At 45.3% G+C, this 18,653-nt stretch overlaps 1 protein-coding gene across 4 annotated transcripts; it reads right to left on the bottom strand.

The window, feature by feature from the left end:
- Positions 1-353: 353 nt before the first annotated feature.
- Positions 354-18,430, bottom strand: skip (Skeletal muscle and kidney-enriched inositol phosphatase). Of its 4 annotated transcripts, none has more exons than NM_001140570.1 (13): positions 17,836-17,944; positions 16,645-16,750; positions 14,179-14,283; positions 13,860-13,968; positions 9,325-9,441; positions 8,993-9,168; positions 8,681-8,792; positions 8,269-8,378; positions 2,605-2,839; positions 2,146-2,283; positions 1,971-2,054; positions 1,792-1,896; positions 354-1,603 (listed from the first exon to the last, which is right to left on the bottom strand). In NM_001140570.1, the coding sequence occupies exons 2-13, from the start codon at positions 16,737-16,739 to the stop codon at positions 1,523-1,525; spliced, it is 1,467 nt and encodes a 488-aa protein (NP_001134042.1). In that variant the 5' UTR covers positions 16,740-16,750; positions 17,836-17,944; the 3' UTR covers positions 354-1,522. The 4 variants fall into 4 exon arrangements, with proteins under 4 accessions (NP_001134042.1, XP_082811567.1, XP_045579227.2 ...); XM_082955441.1 differs by lacking the exon at positions 17,836-17,944 and adding an exon at positions 18,249-18,430 and having other exon boundaries at positions 802-1,603; positions 2,563-2,839; XM_045723271.2 differs by lacking the exon at positions 17,836-17,944 and adding an exon at positions 18,249-18,404 and having other exon boundaries at positions 802-1,603.
- Between the last annotated feature and the right edge of the window lie 223 nt (positions 18,431-18,653).

The raw sequence follows: 18,653 nt of genomic DNA, 5'->3' as shown, positions 1-18,653 counted from the left end.
TTGGAACTATTTGCTTTTATATTTTTCTCTCTTTGACTAAAGTGTAAATCAGTTGACTGGTTTAAAATACTTGATCATTTTGATGTTCAGAGACTGTTGTGAATTGTTGTTCCTAATGTCTGTTATTATTATTATTATCCTAGCATAAATCTTCTAAATACCCGTTAATGTTTTAAAAAAGCTTTATTTTTATATTAAATGTATAGTTCTCGTTTCCAGCTAAGACAGTTTGTAGATTAAAGTAAACAATCATCTTATTACAATAACATAAAAACAGTGTAGACTACATTGTATCAAAGGTTTAAAAATGACTTATTGTATTTCTATTCCAGACTAGTGATAAGACAGGTATCATCATTTAGAATTTTTTATTTAAGCTTTAAATAGGTTACAGTATAACATTTGTTTTCATTCATTTATCACGTTACTGAGAAAATAGAGCACTCCTAATTTTCAATATACTGTAAAAACAGAATGAAGTGGCTTGAGTAATCTTTACAAGTCAATGTACAAGCGTTTTCAATAAGCAAATAAAGACATTTGAACAGGTCTCGCTTATGCTGAAATTGGTCAAAGAAAAGTACAAGTTCTATAGATTAAAATGTTGATGCATACAGAACAAGAAAGACTTGCATATTTTATTTTTTAAGAATAAGAACAATATAATCATTTTCAAACGCACCAATAAATAATCAAATAGGAATTCCATAGTTTTGTACTAAAGCATCCAACAGTTATTTACTGGTTGTTAACATTGAGGCACTTGTTGAATCCACTGTTTTCTTAGATAACTTTCCATCCCCGATCACACTTACTTCAACCAAAATGACTTCAATAAATACCTAAACCAGTAACCTTTACGCACATCTAGAAAAAGGACATGGTCATGAATGTGGACAAGAACAAATTGTGCGATATATTTCTCGGAATGGCATAGCACAAAGCGTTTTGTTAGCAGAGGACTAAGTTTGCAAAGGGAAAATGTAAATGTATGAACCATTATTTAAAACAATGTCATATTCATGCATTAACAATACCATTAAATGATTGGTCAAATTTTCAAGTGAAACAGCCACGACTCTGAGGTTACTGTTTAACTTCTGTACAACCTACCTGGAACATCTGACAATGTCACGTGTTCTGTATCAATCCAGAGACAAAACACACAAAACTACATAAATACACTGAACAAAAACACAACCTTTCTGAAAACGACGCTGCCAATATCTCTCTGCGACTGATTTTAAAAGCGGGATCAACATCTGAACAGAACTGAAATAAACACGTAGGTTACTGTTGCTGCCACAACTGGCAGTGGAGAACAAGACAGAAACAGTTCTGATTCATTAAAAACAAAGTGCACTGGCCTATAGTTAAGTAACATTCCATGACTTCAGCAGCACCGCAGCTTGCAGACAGGCCACCAAAGGTCAACAAGGGCAGATGTGTAACAGCATAGACGGACAGACAGTGTTAGTGGGCATGTTTGGTCCAGCAATAAAGTCTGGTCCACTCACAGGTCCTAACTGGCTGTGGCCTTTTCAAGGCCGTCGATGTTCTCCGGCGCTAGACCTTCCTCAACGGCCACTTTGGACTCTTGTACCTAAAATCAGACGGAGACATTTCTACATTCAAACTTCAAATGGAGAATCTCCAATATTTTTAGTCCAGTCTAGGACCAGGCTGAACCTGCATCCAGAAAACTAAAATGTATGTGAATGCATGAGTGTGCGTATGTATATTCTCTATGTCTGGACTGTTCTTGGTGGCTTACAGTAAACCTGCACTTACCTTAAAGGGTGAGCTAATACCCACAATGCATTGGAGCGTACTGCAGTAATAGCAGAGCACGCACTCCCCTCCCAGCACCGGAATCTCATCCTTGCTCACATAGACCTGGGTAAACACAGAAACATATTCAGGCATCTCCATGTCATAAAACACAAAAGACACGCACGCAGTCATATTACCTGGGTGAGCTCGTCATTAAACGAGACCTCATCATCCTTCACCCAGGTGTAGGTAATGTAGTCCGAAACACTCCTGAATCCCACCTGCAACACACACACACACACCTGTAAAAACGACACGTCGACTATACTTCTATGATTGAAAAGAACATCAGAGGGTTAAGTCGACTCTGACCTTGTAGAGGCCTATCCAGTCCCAGGCGCTAGAAGGGAAGGGCTCAAGGGGGCTGTAGATCACTATGGCGTCAAAGTCAGCGCTCCATTCACCCTCGGCACACACGCGCACCAACGGCGTCTCGTACATCTTCCTCAACTACAGTGTGGGGATAGACAGGAGGGAATGGCAGAGAATATGGAGGGAAGAGGTAGTCACGATTGGCTAGAGGGTGAAGGAGTATAAAGCAGTATATTTGCATCATACGGTATCGTTATAAAGAGTCACATTGGAAAAGCAGATCAGGGCCTGTATTCAAAAAGCGCCTCAGATTAGAAGTGCTGATCTTGGGTCAGGAAGTGTCGCCTCTTAGATCATAATGAATAACATTATATGGACAGGAAGGAACTGATTTTAGATCAGCACTGCTACTCATACGGTCTCAGATGCGGGAATGGGAAATGCCGCTGCCTCAGCCACCTCCAAGGTAAAGATGCCGATGACAGGCTTGTGGTCGCTGACGCCGTACTCCATGTTGCTGGTGTACGAATCCTGCTTGAGTTTCAGAGGGAACTCTTCCTCCTCCTCCTGCTTCTTCTTGGTGTTCTTCTCATCCAGACCAGAGTCCCTGTCCTCGTCCTCCTCTGGGGGTGGCTCTTTTGGCTTCACCCTCCACAGGATCCGGTCTGTCCAGGCCGGCTTACGCATCTTACCACTGGGCAGACAGACAGACGGACGAGAGAAGAGACACGGATTTAGTGAGAGTGAGAGAGAGAGTGAGAGAGAGAGTGAGAGAGAGTGAGAGAGTGTGAGAGAGTGAGAGAGTGAGAGAGAGTGAGAGAGAGTGTGAGAGAGTGTGAGAGTGAGAGAGTGAGAGAGTGAGAGAGTGAGAGAGAGAGAGAGTGATTAAGTCAGAATGGGAGAGATGGAGAGGACCCGGCAAACGGACAAGCGAAGAGATTTAGTGAGAGACAAACAAGATGTAGAGAAACAGAAAGACTGAGTTCCAAATGAACTAGTATGTCACTTAGAATGTATGCCCAATACATTGAATAATTCTAGTAGTCTGCTAGTATGGATATTTGAACAAAGCCTGTGAGAGAATGACAGAGTGTGTTAGAGATGCAGAAAGTATGATGAGTAATCTCATAAGGTAGCTGGATTTCTTTAGCGTTTCCTCCATCTCTGTGTTATTTCAGTCTGCTCTACATGATGGATCAGATTCCGCAGTGTATCCTTTCATATTCCTCATTAATAGCAGATTAGTTTTCCATTCTGTCTCACTGGGTGACTCATACAGCGAGTGCCCTCTCTATTGTCCTGATTAGTGCACAGCGGTGGAGACCGTAAGTAACGACACTGACGCACACAAACACGTGCACACATACAGGAATACATACTGTACAGCTACAGTGCATTGGAAAGTATTCAGACCCCTTTACGTTTTACACACTTTGTTACGTTACAGCCTTATTCTAAAATTGATCAAATGTATCGTTTTCCTCATGAATATACACACACAATACCCCAATTATGACAAAGCGAAAAGACGGTTTTAGACATTTTTGCAAATGTATAAAAAATAAAACAGAAATCTACTGCTCAAAAAAATAAAGGGAACACTTAAACAACACATCCTAGATCTGAATGAAAGAAATAATCTTATTAAATTCTTTTTTCTTTACATAGTTGAATGTGCTGACAACAAAATCACACAAAAATAATCAATGGAAATCCAATTGATCAACCCATGGAGGTCTGGATTTGGAGTCACACTCAAAATTAAAGTGTAAAACCACACTACAGGCTGATCCAACTTTGATGTAATGTCCTTAAAACAAGTCAAAATGAGGTTCAGTAGTGTGTGTGGCCTCCACGTGCCTGTATGACCTCCCTACAACGCCTGGGCATGCTCCTGATGAGGTGGCGGATGGTCTCCTGAGGGATCTCCTCCCAGACCTGGACTAAAGCATCCGCCAACTCCTGGACAGTCTGGTGCAACGTGGCGTTGGTGGATGTAGCGAGACATGATGTCCCAGATGTGCTCAATTGGATTCAGGTCTGGGGAACGGGCGGGCCAGTCCTTAGCATCAATGCCTTCCTCTTGCAGGAACTGCTGACACACTCCAGCCACATGAGGTCTAGCATTGTCTTGCATTAGGAGGAACCCAGGGCCAACCGCACCAGCATATGGTCTCACAAGGGGTCTGAGGATCTCATCTCGGTACCTAATGGCAGTCAGGCTACCTCTGGCGAGCCCATGGAGGGCTGTGTGGCCCCCCAAAGAAATGCCACCCCACACCATGACTGACCCACCGCCAAACCGGTCATGCTGGAGGATGTTGCGGGCAGCAGAACGTTCTCCACGGCGTCTCCAGACTCTGTCACGTCTGTCACGTGCTCAGTGTGAACCTGCTTTCATCTGTGAAGAGCACAGGGCGCCAGTGGCGAATTTGCCAATCTTGGTGTTCTCTGGCAAATGCCAAACGTCCTGCACGGTGTTGGGCTGTAAGCACAACCCCCACCTGTGGATGTCGGGCCCTCATACCACCCTCATGGAGTCTGTTTCTGACCGTTTGAGCAGACACATGCACATTTGTGGCCTGCTGGAGGTCATTTTGCAGGGCTCTGGCAGTGCTTCTCCTGCTCCTCCTTGCACAAAGGCAGAGGTAGCGGTCTTGTTGCTGGGTTGTTTCCCTCCTACGGCCTCCTCCACGTCTCCTGATGTACTGGCCTGTCTCCTGGTAGCGCCTCCATGCTCTGGACACTACGCTGACAGACACAGCAAACCTTCTTGCCACAGCTCGCATTGGTGTGCCATCCTGGATGAGCTGCACTACCTGAGCCACTTGTGTGGGTTGTAGACGCCGTCTCATGCTACCACTAGAGTGAAAGCACCGCCAGCATTCAAAAGTGACCAAAACATCAGCCAGGAAGCATAGGAACTGAGAAGTGGTCTCTGGTCCCCACCTGCAGAACCACTCCTTTATTGGGGGTGTCTTGCTAATTGCCTATAATTTCCACCTGTTGTCTATTCCATTTGCACAACAGCATGTGAAATGTATTGTCAATCAGTGTTGCTTCCTAAGTGGACAGTTTGATTTCACAAAAGTGTAATTGACTAGGACTTACATTGTGTTGTTTAAGTATTCCCTTTATTTTTTTGAGCAGTGTACATGGTTTAAATAAGTATTCGGACCCTTTGCTATGAGACTCAAAATTGAGCTCAGGTGCATCCTGTTTCCATTGATCATCCTTGAGATGTTTCTACAACTTGATTAGCATCCACCTGTGGTAAATTCAATTGATTGGACATGATTTGGAAAGGCTCACACCTGTCTATATAAGGTCCCACAGTTTCCCAGTGTATGTCAGAGCAAAAACAACGCCATGAGGTGGCAGGAATTGTCCGTAGAGCTCAGAGAAAGGATTGTGTCGAGGCACAGATCTGGGGAAGGGTACCAAAATATGTCTGCAGCATTGATGTTCACCAAGAACACAGTGGCCTCCATCATTCTTAAATGGAAGAAGTTTTGAACCATCTCTGCAGCACTCCACCAATCAGGCCTTTATGGTAGTGGCCAGACGGCCACTCCTTAGTAAAATGCACATGACAGCCTGCTTGGAGTTTGACAAAAGGAACCTAAAGGACTCTCAGACCATGACAAACAAGAATATCTGGTCTGATGAAACCAAGATTGAACTCTTTGGCCTGAATGCCAAGCGTCACGTATGGAGGAAACATGGCATCATCTCTATGGTGAAGCATGGTGGCAGCATCATGCTGTGGTGATGTTTTTCAGCGGCAGGGACTGGGAGACTAGTCAGGATCGAGGGAAAGATGAACGAAGCAAAGTACAGAGAGATACTTGATGAAAACCTGATCCAGAGCGCTCAGGACCTCAGACTGGGGCGAAGGTTCACCTTCCAACAGGACAACGACCCGAAGCACACAGCCAAGACAACGCAAGAGTGGCTTCGGGGCAAGTCTATGAATGTCGAGCCTCCCGGGTGGCGCAGTGGTCTAAGGCACTACATCGCAGTGCTAGCTGTGCCACCAGAGATTCTGGGTTCGAGCCCAGGTTCTGTCGCAGCCGGCCGCGACCGGGAGGTCCATGGGGCGACGCACAATTGGCCCAGCGTCGTCCGGGTTAGGGAGGGTTTGGCCGGCAGGGATGTCCTTGTCTCATCGCGCACGTGTGACTCCTGTGGCGGGCCGGGCGCAGTGCACGCTGTCCAGGTCGCCAGGTGTACGGTGTTTCCTCCGACACATTGGTGCGGCTGGCTTCCGGGTTGGATGTGCGTTGTGTCAAGAAGCAGTGCGGCTTGGTTGGCTTGTGTTTCCGAGGACGCATGACTCTCGACCTTCGCCTCTCCCGAGTCCGTACGGGAGTTGCAGCGATGAGACAAGACTGTAACTACTACCAATTGGATACCACGAAATTGGGCAGAAAAAAGGGGTAACATTTTTTTTTTTTAAAGTCTGAATACCCTTGAGTGGCCCAGCCAGAGCCCGGACTTGAACCCGATCTAACATCTCTGGAGAGACCTGAAAATAGCTGTGCAGCGACGCTCCCCATCCAACCTGACAGAGCTTGAGAGGATCTGCAGAGAAGAATGGGAGAAACTCCCCAAATACAGGTGTGTCAAGCTTCTAGCGTCATACCCAAGAAGACTCGGGGCTGTAATTGCTGCCAAAGGCGCTGAGTACTGAGTAAAGGGTCTGAATACTTATGTAAATGTTAATTATAAATTAGCAAACATTTATAAAATCCTGTTTTTGCTTTTTCATTACGGGTTATTGTGTGTAGATTGATGAGGGGAAAAAACGATTTAATACATTTTAGAATAAGGCTGTAACATAACAAAATGTGGAAAAATCAAGGGGTCTGAATACTTTCCGAATGCACTGTGTGTGTGTATGTATGTATGTATATATATATATTTTGCAGAGAAGAATGGGAGAAACTCCCGAAATACAGGTATGCCAAGCTTGTAGCATCATACTCAAGAAGACTCAAGACTGTAATCTCTGCCAAAGGTACTTCAAAGTATTGAGTAAAGGATCTGAATACTTATGTAAATGTGATATGTTTTATTTATTTTATAAATTTGCAAAAATTTATAAAAACCTGTTTTTGCTTTGTCATTATGGGGGTATTGTGTGTAGATTGATGAGGGGGGAAAAAAACAATTGAATCCATTTTAGAATAAGGCTGTAACATAACAAAATGTGGAAAAAGTCAAGGGGTCTGAATACTTTTCCGAATGCTCTGCATATAGCGATTCGTTACAACTATATAGTGAACAACCCAAGCAGCAGGAAAGGAGGTTGTGCTGTATATAGCTAGTAACCATGCCCGCTACAAACAGCTGCTGACGCCCACACAGAGGCAATGGTACAGTCAGCTAGCAAAGCTGCTCTCTCTCTCCGTATGAGTGCGAATGGTATTGTGGGAGTTAAATGAATTAGGCTTAACAAATCCTGAACACTGTGTCCACTGAGAATGGCAGCCACCTCCGCACAATGCTGATACGCTTCAATGGAATTTTCCATGGCTTCATATGGAGAATAAAGCGACTTTGATATACCGTATGTACTGTTAGAGACAACTGTGTTAGCTGTAGACAACTATGGTATTTATCACAGCATTCACATCAGCAGAAAACCCCAGAAGCGCACGCACGCACACGCACACACACACACACACACACACACACACACAAAGAAAGAGCAAGGTCTGGGGTTCTGTAGGCACCATTTTGTGGGAGAGAGAGGCATTTTGACTTTCCATTGCAAAAATCTATCCATCACTGCCTTGCAACCGTTTTAGTGGGCTTATTGTGTAGGAGCAGAATACTGCTTAAGGGGGATTAGGGGGGAGTTTTTAGCAGCTTACTGGAAACCAAGCCATGTCCCGTGGGGCCTGTGAAGTCTAAAGAGAGCAGAGTTGAGCATTTTAAAAATGGTGTCTTGTAAGGAGAGCAGGAGTCAGCTCAGTAAAAGCAAGCAGAAAAGATAGAGCCAAAGAGTAATACACATCAGGAGAGAAAGTGTGCGTGTATCAGTGACTGTCTGTGCACACATAACTCGATATGTGTGCGAGTGTTCCCATATGCCTGTGATTGCACGTCAGCCATTACCTGCTGTCATAGCAGTCAGAGAACCTGTCGAATTTGTAGGTTGGTTGAAAGTCCAGAGGTCCCTCGTCAAACTCCTGCAGGAGAGCCTCCTTCTTCTTCATCATGGTCAGCTGATACACGGAATGACAACAAAAGCATTCATTACAGCATCCCAAATAGCACCCTATTCCCTTTATAGTGCACTACTTGCACTTCTTTTGGATCAGAGCCCTATGGGCCCCGGTCAAAAGTAGTGCACAATGAAGCGAACAGGGTGCCATTTGTACATCCCATGTCTTACATGCATGAAAACAAGACGGCTAACTGTACGCGTGTAAAATGAAAAGCCACGGTCCCTTTTCCAATCTTGTCAAATCTATGTATAGTATGGTTCAAGATAGAGCAAAACAAATGCATCTCTCATGAGTCTGACCTGGTCTTTGCTCCATAACAAGTTGAACTTATGGCTGGTGATGCAGTTGCGCAAAAAATGCATGCCGTGATCTTGGATGCGGAAGTTCAAATCCCCAAACCAAAAGACCAGCCTGAGAGAGAGGGAATGAGAGAGAGAGGGAATGAGAGAGAGAGAGAGAGGGGCCAATGTGAACATTCAACACAGAGAGAGCACAGTAGTACTTAAAATCACATTACAAGCAGATGTCAAGCTCCTCCATTTATAATACCGAAGCAGCAACTGTGTGAATATAGGAAAACACACACTCAACTGCTTTTAATGTATACTGACTTGTGGTCGAGGATTTGCGGTGTCTTTTTGGGGTCGAAGGTCTGTGTGTTTAGGATGTACTCGAACTCGTCGACGCGCTGCGAGGCGTACTGCATGTGTGCCGCCAGGTGGCAGTTGAGGAAGCAGAGCATGTGGCCGTAGAAAGACAGGCGGATGGACACCCCGCCTTTATTCCCCTGTTGGGCGCAAGGTCAATCAATCAAATTGATGAAAAGCCCTTTTTTATGTGAGGCTCAAACCCAATGCCTTATAGGTGCATTTATGACACTTTTAGTGCATTCGAACACTCTCTATAAAGCTGTCATAATAACATCCATTGAGCCTGATCTTACCCAGTAGCCGGAAACGCCTGTGCGAGAGTAGGTGTCCTGGATGTCTCTAATGAATGGAACGTGGGCCAGTTTGGAGAAGAACAGCAGTAGGAGGCCCTGCATGCGGATGGAGGACACCTGCAACACAAGATACCAGACACCCTGAGATCGCTTCATCTAAACCTGGGCTATTTTCAGGCTCTTTAAGTATCCTGGAGAAAGACAAAAAGGCAGAATCAGAAGTGTGGAAGCAGAGTGGCACACAAGAAGCAAATGATATTACTTTGAAAGACGAGGTGAAAATCAGTGACTTCCGGTTTGGAGCGAGCAGTCGCACTACTCTTCGCTCCACAGGTAATATTACACTTCACTACATTACAACGGCTTGATTTGTTTGATCTGAGCAATTCTTCTTAGCTAGCTACATAGCCGTCTTTGTATCAAAGATAATTGTGTAGTTTTAGAGTAATTGAGTAATTATCGAGGCTAGCTATCTTCGTCCTCCTAACGTAGTCAACACTCCTAGCTGCTAGCTAGCTAGTCATCACTGCTAGCTAGCCAACTTCTACCGACTAGCAGCACTGTAGAAACTATTACATTACAACGTAACGACTTGATTAGTGTGGTATTAGTGTTAGTTAGCCAGCTACATAGTTGTCTTTGCTGTCTCTGTATCTAAGATAGTTGTGTAGTTTGAGTAATTATCGAGGTGAGCTAGCCAGCCGCGACGCGGCGCCAGACTTAGTCAACACACCTAGTCATCATTAACCCACTGCTAGCTAGCCAACCGTTACCGACTAGCAGCGCTGTAGATACTAATACTTTACAACGGAACGATTTGACTAGTGTAGTGTTAGCTAGCTAGCTACTTAGTTGTCTTTGTCATAGCTTGATAATTGTGTAGTTTAGTAATTACCGAGGTTAGCTAGCCAGCCATCGAGGTCAGCTAGCCAGCTATTTCCGTCCCCCGCGACGCCATTTTTCCTAACCCAGCCAACTATTACCGACGAGCAGCATTGTAGAAACTAAATACATACAAGGAACGTCTTGATTAGTGTTATGTTAGCTAGCTAGCTACAAAGTTGCTTTGTATCATGACAAGGTGTAGTACTGAAACTATCGAGGTTACCTAGCCAGCTACACGTTCAAAGTCAACAACGCAGCCACTGCTAGCTAGCCTACTCCACCAGCCAGCAGTACTGTATCATTTTAGTCAATAAGATTTTTGCAACGTAAGCTTAACTTTCTGAACATTCGAGACGTGTGGTCCACTTGTCAGTCCAATCTCCTTTGCATTAGCGTAGCCTCTTCTGTAGCTTGTCTACTATGTGTCTGTCAATCCCTGTTCTCTCCACTCTGCACAGGCCATACAAACGCTCCACACCGCGTGGCCGCTGCCACTCTAACCTGGTGGTCCCAGCGCACATGACCCACGTGGAGTTCCAGGTCTCCGGCAGCCTCTGGAACTGCCGGTCTGCGGCCAACAAGGCTGAGTTCATCTCAGCCTATGCTACCCTCCAGTCCCTAGACTTCCTGGCGCTGACGGAAACATGGATTACCACAGATAACACTGCTACTCCTACTGCTCTCTCCTCGTCTGACTACGTGTTCTCGCATACCCCTAGAGCATCGAGCCAGCGGGGTGGTGGCACTGGAATCCTCATCTCTCCCAAGTGGACATTCTCTCTTTCTCCCCTGACCCATCTGTCTATCTCCTCATTTGAATTCCATGCTGTCACAGTTACCAGCCCTTTCAAGCTTAACATCCTTATCATTTATCGCCCTCCAGGTTCCCTTGGAGAGTTCATCAATGAGCTTGACGCCTTGATAAGTTCCTTTCCTGAGGATGGCTCACCTCTCACAGTTCTGGGTGACTTTAACCTCCCCACGTCTACCTTTGACTCATTCCTCTCTGCCTCCTTCTTTCCACTCCTCTCCTCTTTCGACCTCACCCTCTCACCTTCCCCCCCTACTCACAAGGCAGGCAATACGCTTGACCTCATCTTTACTAGATGCTGTTCTTCCACTAATCTCATTGCAACTCCCCTCCAAGTCTCCGACCACTACCTTGTATCCTTTTCCCTCTCATCCAACACTTCTCACTCTGCCCCTACTCGGATGGTATTGCGCCGTCCCAACCTTCGCTCTCTCTCTCCCGCTACTCTCTCCTCTTCCATCCTATCATCTCTTCCCTCTGCTCAAACCTTCTCCAACCTATCTCCTGATTCTGCCTCCTCAACCCTCCTCTCCTCCCTCTCTGCATCCTTTGATTTCCTCTGTCCCCTATCCTCCAGGCCGGCTCGGTCCTCCCCTCCTGCTCCGTGGCTCGACGACTCACTCAGAGCTCACAGAACGGGCTCCGGGCAGCCGAGCGGAAATGGAGGAAAACTCGCCTCCCTGCGGACCTGGCATCCTTTCACTCCCTCCTCTCTACATTTTCCTCTTCTGTCTCTGCTGCTAAAGCCACTTTCTACCACTCTAAACTCCAAGCATCTGCCCCTAACCCTAGGAAGCTCTTTGCTACCTTCTCCTCCCTCCTGAATCCTCCTCCCCCTCCCCCCCCCTCCTCCCTCTCTGCGGATGACTTCGTCAACCATTTTGAAAAGAAGGTTGACGACATCCGATCCTCGTTTGCTAAGTCAAACGACACCGCTGGTCCTGCTCACACTGCCCTACCCTGTGCTTTGACCTCTTTCTCCCCTCTCTCTCCAGATGAAATCTTGCGTCTTGTGACGGCCGGCCGCCCAACAACCTGCCCACTTGACCCTATCCCCTCCTCTCTTCTCCAGACCATTTCCGGAGACCTTCTCCCCTACCTCACCTCGCTCATCAACTCATTCTTGACCGCTGGCTACGTCCCTTCCGTCTTCAAGAGAGCGAGAGTTGCACCCCTTCTGAAAAAACCTACACTCGATCCCTCCGATGTCAACAACTACAGACCAGTATCCCTTCTTTCCTTTCTCTCCAAAACTCTTGAACGTGCCGTCCTTGGCCAGCTCTCTTGCTATCTCTCTCAGAATGACCTTCTTGATCCTAATCAGTCAGGTTTCAAGACTGGGCATTCAACTGAGACTGCTCTTCTCTGTGTCACGGAGGCTCTCCGCACTGCTAAAGCTAACTCTCTCTCCTCTGCTCTCATCCTTCTAGACCTATCTGCTGCCTTTGATACCGTGAACCATCAGATCCTCCTCTCCACCCTCTCCGAGCTGGGCATCTCCGGCGCGGCCCACGCTTGGATTGCGTCCTACCTGACAGGTTGCTCCTACCAGGTGGCGTGGCGAGAATCTGTCTCCGCACCACGTGCTCTCACCACTGGTGTCCCCCAGGGCTCTGTTCTAGGCCCACTCCTATTCTCGCTATACACCAAGTCACTTGGCTCTGTCATATCCTCAGATGGTCTCTCATATCATTGCTATGCAGATGACACACAATTAATCTTCTCCTTTCCCCCTTCTGACAACCAGGTGGCGAATCGCATCTCTGCATGTCTGGCAGACATATCAGTGTGGATGACGGATCACCACCTCAAGCTGAACCTCGGCAAGACGGAGCTGCTCTTCCTCCCGGGGAAGGACTGCCCGTTCCATGATCTCGCCATCACGGTTGACAACTCCATTGTGTCCTCCTCCCAGAGTGCTAAGAGCCTCGGCGTGACCCTGGACAACACCCTGTCGTTCTCCACTAACATCAAGGCGGTGACCCGATCCTGTAGGTTCATGCTCTACAACATTCGCAGAGTACGACCCTGCCTCACACAGGAAGCGGCGCAGGTCCTAATCCAGGCACTTGTCATCTCCCGTCTGGATTACTGCAACTCGTTGTTGGCTGGGCTCCCTGCCTGTGCCATTAAACCCCTCCAACTCATCCAGAACGCCGCAGCCCGTCTGGTGTTCAACCTTCCCAAGTTCTCTCACGTCACCCCGCTCCTCCGCTCTCTCCACTGGCTTCCAGTCGAAGCTCGCATCCGCTACAAGACCATGGTGCTTGCCTACGGAGCTGTGAGGGAAACGGCACCTCCGTACCTTCAGGCTCTGATCAGGCCCTACACTCAAACAAGGGCACTGCGTTCATCCACCTCTGGCCTGCTCGCCTCCCTACCTCTGAGGAAGCACAGTTCCCGCTCAGCCCAGTCAAAACTGTTCGCTGCTCTGGCACCCCAATGGTGGAACAAGCTCCCTCACGACAGCGGAGTCAATCACCACCTTCCGGAGACACCTGAAACCCCACCTCTTTAAGGAATACCTAGGATAGGATAAAGTAATCCTTCTAACCCCCCCCCCCCCTTAAAAGATTTAGATGCACTATTGTAAAGTGGTTGTTCCACTGGATATTATAAGGTGAATGCACCAATTTGTAAGTCGCTCTGGATAAGAGCGTCTGCTAAATGACTTAAATGTAAATGTAAATGTAAAAATAAACTGAGGACAAACTATGTTGGGAGCACATTCTTCTGTTGCCTCAGACTAAGGTTGGTGGCATGAAACTAGTTCAAACCGGTCTATGGTGCTGGAGTGGTATTATTAGTGTTATGAAGCCATATTGTCCTACTGTTGTACCTTCAGGTAGCCTCGTGGTGCCAGGCTGGACATGAAGAGATGGCTCCAGGAGTCCTCAACGGCCATGTCTATGATGAACCTGTGAGGAGCAGAGTACACCTCCTGGAGACTATAAAACACACACACACACACACACACACACACACAAAATTGTTGCCTGTGACATTAGTATTATACAAATAAACTTACTGAAGCATTTTCACCATGCCACTTAGAAAAAACTTTGTAAACTTTACACAGTAAAAAACGGATTTTCCTATCATGACATTGTACTGTGTCTTAATATTCAAATCAGCATGCAGTAGCTCCGCAACCCCACCCAATCACGTAGAGGTCTGGGGGCTTTGGGGAGTTCAGGTGAAGCAAGGAGCTGATGTCATCTGGAGGATCAGCTGTAGCAACATTCCACGTGACCATGTGAAGCCTGGAGGGATCGAGAGAGAGAAAGAGAGGGAGCGGTTAGAGAGGGGGCGATGGAAAGCAAGCGAGAGGGAAAGAAAAAGGGAGCAAGAAAGGGAAAGGGAGCGAGAAAGAGGGAGCGAGAGCGAGAAAGAGAGAGTACAGCAGATCATGATTCACTTGCACAGCAGTTTTCCACAAAACTCATTTGAGCAAAAGCCTGACAAATGGGACTGCAACTTTCAGAAGCTTATTTAGTTACACAACAACATCATGTTTAGCCAGTCTTGAATGGACAGTGGTGGTTGATAAAGCCTGTTCACATCTCTAACCATAGCCTATATCAATTCAGATACTGTGAATGAAGAACACTTCTCAACGAGGAACTAAGCCAATCCCTTTCCATGTCCTAAGCACAGAAATACATCGAACACTGAACATTGACTTATGATCTCTATGGTTCTAACATCATAACCTTTCAGTTCTGTTAACAAAAGGGCATTTTGTGTTATCAAATCCAAAAGAGATAAGCATGCCAGAGATTACGATCCAGAACGGAAGAGACCGCCACACACTGCCTGCTCTGAGCTCAAGAGGCTGGTCAAACAAGGGTCCAAAGCCTTAAAATCAAGACATGAAAAACATGTCTAACTTCTCGACCAATTCAGACCCTCTGCACTCAGATAAAGACAGACAAAATTTAAATAAAATGGAGAAGTCATTGCTGGACATTTTAGTCAAGAAGAATCATTAGTATCCAGTCTTACGATACTTTGTGTTCATCAACTAAACCCTTGCAACGAAGAACCATATGCAATGCATTTGGATTGAAAACAAATCATATGATGTTATAAAGACAGAGAAAGTGGAAGTCAAGTTTAAATAAGGCCAAAGAGAACAGAAAAAAGGAACCCTGCAAAGCCTATCATGTCCACCTGAAGTTCTCTTTCTTGAACCGGTTGGCCCTTTTACCACAGATGAGGAAGGTGTTGTCCAAGCTGCCTACCACCTGCTCTTGGAGCTGGGGCGAGGGGTCCAGGTCATCCACGCAGGTCATGAGCTGGGCGAGGCGCTGGCGCAGCAGCAGGCGGCTGCCCGAGGACTGGGTGGCAGAGCTGGCTATGCTGTCCGGGCGGACGTGCCCTCCGGGCGAACTGAACAACCGGCGGATCTCATCCATTGTGGGTGATCTTCTGGAAGGAATCTCAGTGTCGGGAAGAGAGGAGGAAAATATGGAGGACTAAACTGATGCGATGAGCAGTTCAGAAAGGCAGGTGATTCTTCCTTGTTTACAAGGGGAACATTTCACTGCAGATCACTAGTTTCTCCTTTAATGGAGATTTGGATACTTGAATATTTGCAGAGATCATAGGCAGGGTCTTCTACAGTGGTCCAACTGCAGATTTATGTCCTTGCCGATTCTTTCTTGTTCCAAGATCCATCAAAGGGAGACCCTCATCACAGCACTTCCCCTTGGCATCATGTGAGAGTCTGAATTTGATATGAAAGACCATACCGAATTCCTGCTGTCACAAAAGCACAGAAATGGCTACAGATTCACCAAAGGTCCTGTCTTCGAATTCCTTACGGTATAACAGGTGGAAGAAGAGCAGCTAGGACATATCTAAAGACTCATGTATACTTTAGACGGAGCAATGATGCCTTACATAAAATCCAGCCTCTGGAAGTGAATGAGAGACATGAGAATAATTTTGGAGGGTCTGAAGTAGACTGAGAAGGATTACGGGCTAAGCAGAATCAAGAAGGGGCCACATGAGACCCACTATGTGAAAACAACCCCTTAATGTTAGAAAATGTAACTTAGTCTGTAATAATTTGCTTAACACCAGTCCACAATGAGGAAACTTTGAGCAAGGCTTAAAGAGAAACACAAAGTGGCAGTGGTAGACTTTGGGACCCAATCATCTGCTTTACTGAACTTTCCTCTGATTTGGAAAGAGTGACGTGGAATATTTCTCTAATATGTGTGGGAATGCAATGCACTGGCAACCCTAATCACAATAATACTAATGTATTACGCTCTCAGCTTTGTATTGGGTGCTGGCACTGGCAGACAATGTGAGGTTAAACTGTGTTCTGTCTGGGGGAATACAGACCTAATAAGGAAATAGTAAGCCTGTGTGCATGCACTACAATGACATTTTTGAATTGCCTGCACAGATATCCGATAATCAACAATCCAACCATGTGCAGTTCTTTGTCAGTTCAAATGCTATGCTGCCTGCATTGCTGAATATGACTCTGGGCGTGCAGTGTCCATTGACCGTAAACAAATTAAATGTGCAGTGTCTCCTTATGCACAAAACATGTTCTCTAATCAAAGTTGTTAGCCGGAGCTCATATGACCACAAGGAGACATTCAAACCTGAAAGTGTCTTCGTTGCAGCAGTTCTTCTCCATGCTGACTGAGTTCTTGACTTGTGACTGGGGGTCTTCTTTGGTATCATCGTCATTCTCCATAATCTCACCAGCTGCAAAATCATGGAATTATGATAACGTTACAAACAACAAACTCATGGAATCATGATAATGTTACAAACAACAAACTCATGATATGAAAGCACAGCAATATGTTGTCTGAATAAAATAAAAAAGTATTGAATGTCAAGACAGGAACCCTAGCTTCCTAGCTAATGTAAAATAGGGTCCACTGCTCATGACGTCATTTCTAGCGGTGTAAAGTACTTCAATAAAAATACTTTAAAAAGTACTACTTAAGTAGTTTTTGGGGGTATCTGTACTTTACTATTTATATTTTTCACAACTTTTACTTAACTACAATCCTAATGACAATATTGTACTTTTTACTCCATATATTTTCCCTGACACCCAAAAGTAGTCGTTACATTTTGAATGCTTAGCAGGGGAGGAAAAAGATCAAATTCACACACTTATCAAGAGAACATCCCTAGGTCATCCCTAGTACTGCTTCTGATCTGGCGGACTCACTAAACACAAATGCTTCATTTGTAAATTTTGTCTGGGTGTTGGAGACTGGTTATCCGTAACTTAAAAAAAGAAAGAAAAAGGTGTCGTCTGGTTTGCTTAATATAAGGAATTTGACATTATTTACACTTTTACTAGTACTTTTGATACTTTAATATATTTTAGCAATAACATTTACTTTTGCTACTTAAGAATATTTCAAGCCAGATACTTTTAGACTTTTACTCAAGTAGTATTTCACTGGGTGACTTCCACTTTTACTTGAGTCATTTTCTATTAAGGTATCTTTACTTTTAATCAAGTATGACAATTTGCTAACCTGACTCCCCTGCTAACTAGCTTGATAGTTACAGTAAAGTAGCTGCATGCAAACAACACTCTCTGAATTGCAAACGTTCAACGTTACATTGTGTTCTCTGAATTGACATTTCTGAACGTCAGGAATGTTTTTACGCATTAGATGAAAAGTTAGCTATCCCAGTTATTAGCTAGCAATTAGCGTCGTTCCTTTAAATAAGCTAGCTAACGTTAGCTAGCTATTGTATCTGTGTTTGGGATTACAACCGATTAAAATATAGTACAAATAATACATTTACAATGTTCTTACTACCTGGCAATGCCTGTTGTTTTGTCGTAGCCTGCTCTCATTCGGATTACAGACATTTGCACGAAAAATGACAATTGGGTGAGATTACGCAACACACTTTGTTTACGTTTTGCACATGCACTTCCTCAAAGATAGCCGAGTGGCCGCGCTTCTTCTGCTACTTCTATGGTATTATGGCAGCCCGCAAACAAGCATTAGAGGTGAATGCCCCCACCTACTGTATGGATGGTAAACTGTATAAAAATATCCATTATAAGAGATGGATAAAAACGACATACAAAAAATAAACACATTCCAATTCGAGTCACATCCCGACACAGGCTCAGGGGCCTGTGAGGGCAGAACATCATTTGACAGGATTTTATGCAATGCCTTGGCTGTAAACTCAGTCCCAAAAAACGTTCTGCTGCACTCACAATGATTCCAATTTTCTCTGATTTCTTCTTTGTTTGTGCTGTGAAGTTTATGACCATTGCAATAAATGCTACGAAGTCCACCTTTTTCACAAGTAATATATCGGGAGCCCTTGATTGCCGAGAAACATTCACTGGTGCAGTCTCCACAGCTGCAGCATATAACCTCAGCTGACATATATGATATTCTTCCCATCTGCATACACTTGATACATGCCCAAATCTTTGTAGGGGCTTGTGTCCATACGCGCTTACATGGTATGTCATAAAGCTTTACATGAGAAGGGAGAGACTTATCAAAAACAATAATTTGGACGAAGTGGGTTTCCTTACTCCATCGACCATACATGTCAGTCAGCCTGCACCAATCACTTCACCTACTTCCTCAGGTATATCATCTGCATCCCA

This window comes from Salmo salar, chromosome 09, assembly GCF_965601325.2.
Source record: "Salmo salar chromosome 09, fSalSal1, whole genome shotgun sequence".
NCBI classification, from domain to species: domain Eukaryota; kingdom Metazoa; phylum Chordata; class Actinopteri; order Salmoniformes; family Salmonidae; genus Salmo; species Salmo salar.
This window is presented reverse-complemented; position numbering and strand designations above follow the sequence as displayed.